General features: G+C 37.5%; 1 protein-coding gene across 2 annotated transcripts in view; it reads right to left on the bottom strand.

Annotated features, from left to right (window-relative positions):
• Window positions 1-2,666: 2,666 nt before the first annotated feature.
• Window positions 2,667-6,753, bottom strand: part of slc32a1 (solute carrier family 32 member 1) — a 4,894-nt gene continuing 807 nt past the window's right edge. Inside the window, exons 2-3 of one of the 2 annotated variants that reach the window (XM_083533323.1) lie at window positions 4,697-5,479; window positions 2,667-4,096 (exon numbers count right to left, since the gene is read on the bottom strand). In XM_083533323.1, coding sequence (XP_083389449.1) covers window positions 2,909-4,096; window positions 4,697-5,101 — 1,593 coding nt within the window. In that variant the 5' untranslated portion in view covers window positions 5,102-5,479 and the 3' untranslated portion in view covers window positions 2,667-2,908. Of the gene's footprint in view, window positions 4,097-4,696; window positions 5,601-6,753 lie in introns of those variants that run through there. The other variant, XM_083533322.1, reaches the window with a different exon arrangement.

Raw genomic sequence — 6,753 nt, 5'->3', positions numbered from 1 at the left:
GTTTTTGGAGAGCATTCTTCAGAACACCGATTATTGAAAGCCAAGGGTATTTAAATGTATATATGAATAACTCACACCCCTAAACGTCATTTTATATCTTCTTCTTCTTCTTCTTCTTCTTCTTCTTCTTCTTCTTCTTCTTCTTCTTCTTCTTCTTTTTCTTTCGGCTTCTCCCATTAGGGGTCGCCACAGCGGATCATCTGTCTTCATAACCCCCGTCCTCTACATCTGCATGCCTCTTTGAAACCAACTACCTGCATGTACCTCACCACATCCATAAACCTCCTGCCTGGCCTTTCTCTTTTCCTCCTTCCTGATGGCTCCATCCTCAACATTCTTCTACCAATATACCACATGTCCCTCCCCTGCACATGTCCAAACCATCTCAATCTCGCCTCCCTCACCTTGTCTTTAAAACGTCCTGCGCTGTCCCTCTAATAAACTCATTTCTAATCCCGTCCATCGTCGTCACTCCCAACGAAAACCTCAACATCTTCAGCTCTGCTACCTCCAGCTCCACCTCCTGCCTTTTTGTCATATAAAATAAAAAAAAATTATTAAATTAGCGGTCTATAGATAAACTGTTTGAAATGTAAATGTTTGAAGCATTTTGTCAGTTGTCAGTTTTATTTGGGGTACACGGCACTAAATATATATATATATATATATATATATATATATATATATATATATATATATATATATATATATATATATATATATAATATTCTTTTTGTGTGTTTGTTTAGCGCTCATAACAATGGACATTGTCCCAAAGCAGCTTTAAAGAGATAAAGGTTAAAAAATATGAATTTATGCGTTAGTGTCTATACGTTTATAGGCACTAACAAGGCAAGAAAAAACTACCTGAGATCGTGTGATGATGAAACCTTGAAAGGAACCAGACTCAAAAGGAAGCCCCATCCTCATCTGGGTGGCAGCAAATGTCCATTCATTACAGTTCCATCATTGTTGAGGTGCAGTGTGCTGTAAATGCAGAACTGTTCATGCAAATTGTAGTCCTAACAATTGTAGTAGACTGTATCTTTTAATTACAATCCAAATACATCCTGATCGTCTTTTAGTAAGAACTCAGTAACTTTAGTTGGTCAGTGCCATATATTATAATATAATATAATTGGGAATTATTTAAAAAATGAACACGTCAATTTTTAGACTTCATTGACATAATTACTAATAGAATAAATAAGTATATAATAAGATATTGAATAAGCTATAGTAATACAAATATTTGTGATCTGTGTGCATCATTGTAAGCTCAAAATTGAGAGACAGAAATATTACTGGCACCCAGAGATTTCCTCTGACCCTTTCGATTACAGCTCCGGCTCCGAAATCACTGAGCATGCGCACACTGCGGAACGCAGAATACGCAGTACACAGTATAAACTGATGCTTACGAATGCAATAAAAAAATCCGCATAATAAAGAAACTTTTCACTCCTGTTTATAACAAACAATGTAAACAGTGGATTGGTGTATAATTGTATGTATATTGTGTTTCTCGCTTTTACAGAAGGACAGGGACAGTTTGTACAATATGTTATCGTGTTTATTTATTTTTTTATTGATCACGATATATTATAACGACTTTGTGAAGTACATTCCATCTTCGTAAGGTGAACCACAATAACAGTACACATACGGGTTTATTACATTTTCACAGCAACCATCAGATCTGACAAAATGAAAAATGTCTCACGTAAGTCTATTTTTTATAATATAGATTCGTACACGTAATTATTTTCAGTATCATTCAAGATCATTGAAAAGGTCAGTATTAGCCTAAAAACCACACGGTCCGATCGACAGGGAAAGCAATAATGAAATTATAGGCTATCCGATGTTAGATATTGTGTTATTGTGCGCCTTTCCAACCAGTCACCAGCAATGCTATGCCAATTGAAATATTCTTTCTTTTTTTTTTTCTCTTTATATGTTAGCATTTCTGTAGTGTGCATGTTGTGCATCATAGATCAATCACAAACGAGCGTGTACGTTTTCTGGAAGAAACATTGCTTTTACGACTCCTCCAACTGTATTTAATGCTGCATTACGCATCATACGTTCAGAATGCATAGCTGTAGTACTCCTGTATGCACGCGGCCCTATTTATCGTTCCCTAATTTAATAAATTATAATAATTCATATGTTCAGAAAGAATCTTTACCATAAAATTCATATATGTTGATATTATTATTTAATAGTGTATGTTATTGATATTATTAATACTTTATTATTATTATTATTATTATTATTATTATTATTATTATTATTATTATTATTATTAAAATGAACGTCGAGCAAATTATGGATCAATTTATGTAAACAAATAATTTTTATTTCTTGCTCGAAATGCTGGGCGTTGTGAAATTATACAATTTTCTCTTCGATAGATTCTGTACAATTATGGTATACTTACAAAAAAAATATATGTAAATGCATTCTTCATTATGATATGTTACAGACACGCACGCGCGCACACACGCACACACACACACACACACACACACACACACACATATATATATATATATATATATATATATATATATATATATATATATATATATATATATATATATATATTTTTATATATATATATATATATATATATATATATATATATATATATATATATATATATATATATATATATATATATATTAGTGTAATGTCAGTGTGTATATTTTATATATATTTTGGGGCTATATTTCTGTTAATAAGTTTATTGTTTTTTTCTTTTGTTGTTGTTTGTTTCTTTGTTTGATGTTGTCGCTTGAACATAGTGAAAACTGAGGACATTACATTTAAGAACCATTAGTTGTTTAGAAGTTAGATGCCACTAACACGTCACCACACGTCCGTCACGTGGTGTTTCTCGCAGCTAATCATGTATGTTGTATTTGAACGCTTCAATTAGACCTTCCATTGAATGAATGAACCCAGAAATACTGCATATACCTCCAATAACAAATATTGCAACATCGAAAAAGACTTGGTGCCATAGCAACTTCCTCCAAAGCAGCTTCAGGTGAAAGAGACTAGGGAGGAGAAAACACAAGCCAGCGCCCGTCAGGCTGCCAGTTAAACCCATGAGTAGCGCAAAGTGCGGCACGTAAATGGCCATTAACATGGTGAACACCACAAGGCCACATCGCAAAGACAGACCCCAGGATTTTAGTCGTCCGTCGCCACCATAGCAGTCTGGGAAAAATGTATGCGGTCCATCATTAAAAAATGTCTTCTCCAGTACCTCGACAGCAGCAAAAAAAGGTAGCGGGTATGACAGTAGGGCCTTAGACACCAGAAAAAGGTTGACAACGGCCCTGATTCCGGACGGCAGGTTGTCTGTGATAACTTCTTTGGTTTCATCTGCCCACGTTAAATACGCCACCAGAGCAAACAGGCCTTTAAGAATGCATGCGGCAATGTGAGTCCAGTTCATCATGCAATGGAACTCGCTGGGTTTCTGCATATTCCCCTCCAACGACGGCAAGAAGATCTGCGAGGTATAGCTGAAGACGATAATGCCGATAGATATAGGGAATTTCTTCACGTCAATGTAGAACTTCACCTTATCCCAGGCCCAGTCTCGTGCTCTCGACAAGCAGTAGGCTATCACAAGTACGTTGATCACGAAGTGGGCGAGGGTGCAGAGCAGGCTGAACTTGGAGACGGCTTTTAAGTTTTTCAGAAAGGCGCAAGGCAGAAGCGCAGCGGTGGCGATAATGGCCCATGACCTCTGGGAGACTGGGAAGTTTGGAAAGCTGTTATACATCAGGTTACCACTCACTACGACGTATAAAATGCAAGTCATGACAAGCTCAATGATCTGGGCTACATTCACAACGTGACCTCCCAGAGCTGGGAATCTGGGCGCGCAGCAGGCATTGGCAATGTCAACGTACGAGTCTCTCACTCTCACGAGCTGTCCGTCTTCATTTTCTTCATAGAGACAAGCGATCAGGATTTTCCCTGTGTAACAGCACACAACTGCGGCGAAAATGATAAGAAAAAGTCCGAGATATCCGCCGTGGAGAATGGCGTATGGTAACCCAAGTACGAACATTCCCTGTGAAAAGACAAATGGTTAGCGTTCATTGCATTGAAAATACTGAGCAAGATGATATTTGGTTTGTCGAATGTTGCGCAAATTTGGGTGAGGTCGTTTTTGCTTTTGCTCGAAGGAATTCTCGTGAACGCGCCTGTCTGCTCTGCCAGCCTATAGCTGTGCGCGCATTTGCGCTTTGCCAATTCCATCGACAACAAGAGAGACCACAAAGACATTGAATGACGCAGAAGACGTTTGGTTTAGACGGAATTAAATATGCAAATAGTCTGAAAAGCGCGTAAAACGAATAATTACGCTCACTATAGTTAAAAAAAAGTGATGTTTATAATCACTTATACAATGTTCCATGCATAACCAGACGCACGACGCAATACTGTTCATGCGCATTTACATGAAAATATGCTAAAGAAAAACAGATCTGCTCCATTCTCCGAATTACAACCCAATTACGTTTTGACTCGATGTTGTATAAATGTTTCCAATGCATGCATTTAATAAAATCATTACTGACCAACTATTTCCCATTTAGCCCCAAAGGTCACAGATTGTAAACAAAAGTCGGGGAAAAAAAGCCAAAATTGAAAGATCTTTAAACCATACCTGGATGGCGTTGGTGACGTTCCATCCTGCCTCCCAAGCAGTGATTCTCGGTTTATCTGGAGACCCAATTTCGCTACACAAACCGCCATCTTTTGACCCAGAGGGTGGCGGACCTGTGCCATCTCTCTGATAGTGGCTGTCCCCTTCTATATTTCCATCTCCCCCGTTGTCGACACCGACCTCTTGCCCTATTTCCTCATTTTTCAGAATGTCCATTTGCAGTCCTTGCCGGTGGTCATAGTCCAGATCGTCACAGGCTACGAATCCCAGTGCTTCATCATCAGTGGCAGCCTGGAAGCCCATCCTGGCGAAGAGACCACTTACCTTCGCCTGAGATTTATTAGTAACAGTAGAAGCTGCATTGGACAGCTTGTTGGAAATCTTGCTTCGAATCATTGTAGCCATATTTTCGCAAAGTTTAGGTCAGTTTTCCAGACACTATATTTTTATGCAATATTTGTGTTATAGATAAAGATTTGTTTTGCGCATCCAGGGAACACAGTGAAATATTCGTCTTCTGGTGAGGCGTTAGCTTCCGTTTCCGATGAAAAAGTGCGAGGTGCGTTTGATAATCCGGTGGATCATGTCACCTTTAGAGGTCGATGTTTGATGTCTGCATCGTGGTATCACTCTTCCCTCTTTTGCAAAAGAACCGTCGCGCGTGCAGGTACAAATTTCCGCTCGGACCGTGCGTAAAAAGGCGAATTCGATGGATTTTCTGTTGTCAGTGGCTGGCACTGTTCTTTCGTGACCGCTAATGATGTCACTGCAGCACGGGAGAACCTGAGGGTGAAGAGGAGGAGGAGGAGGCACGTGTCACCGCCAGTTTGCCAATGCGAAAAAAATTGTCGCGCACGTCTCCGGACTCGAGCGCGCGCAGCCGCTCCGCAACAGAAAAAAAAGAGATTTGGTGCATTTCTGGAGGAGGCGCTTACAGGATCCCAACTCTCCACCCTCTTCTTATAATACAGAATATACCTTATTCTAATATCCACTTACCTCTTTTGAGTCTTGCATAACTTTATGTATATGAACAGATTCGGAATGTATCAGATCTACACGTCAGACTATTTTACACGGATGCATGCTTATTAGGCCGAATTAAAAACAGATTGAATAAATATTTTCTTACAAATACTGAAATTTTTCTCTAAAAACGCTCCGAAGATTTGAATTACTTTCATTTGAGTGTAAAATAAGGTCTTAATTTAGCTATCCTGAACGAGATTTGCGCAGGTTCTGGAAAATAGATGTACATCGCAATTCCTGCATCTGATGCATTTTCTACATTGTGCATGTACAATACATCTAATCCAGAGTTAACAGCCACAACAGCAATTATATTGTGGAGAAAAATAAACATACAATTTCCGCCGCATTTAAATGTAAATTACTAGATTATTGTCATACAATTTCCAAGTCCAAATACAAATCTCTTTAATTGATTCAAATAACAACATTTTTTAATATTTCCAAAACACAGACTGCACTTGATTTTTTTAACCGGTGTTCGGTCATTTGTGTAAATATTCTTTGATTGTAATTATTTCTTTCACACATAAATTCGGACTAGTCACAGTTAATGATTATATAAAATAAACATTGTTTTATTTGTATATTTTAATCAATGAAGACAAGTTTAAGTTCAAAAGTAAAGAAGAAGGCAGTCACATTTTTACTAAAATAGAAATATGCATGTTACCAACACAAGCAACCCATTAAAAATCAATTACTTGCATAAAACTGACTCGAATTATCCAACATATCACAATCAAAATCCAACATATTTATAATGGTTAAAATAAATTATCTTTTCTGCAATTTTCTAAAAGCACATTGGCTTTATGTTTACTATTTTAAATAATTATGGGGCTCAAAAACGAATGCAATTTATTTGTTGGTTATAAATAGGTTATTAAAATATTTTTTTAATTAAAGTACAAATAGCAGTTGTTTATAAATAAACGAAACATCAAGTGTGATTAATTTTGGCAGGAGTAACCACGCACTGTTAAGGTCGATTCAGACCAACTCCTTCGAATAATTATGTCCTTAGG

This window comes from Silurus aristotelis, assembly GCF_946808225.1.
Source record: "Silurus aristotelis genome assembly, chromosome: 2".
Taxonomy (NCBI): Eukaryota; Metazoa; Chordata; class Actinopteri; order Siluriformes; family Siluridae; genus Silurus; species Silurus aristotelis.
The sequence above is the reverse complement of the archived record's forward strand: the minus strand, read 5'-3'. Positions and strand labels throughout refer to the sequence as shown.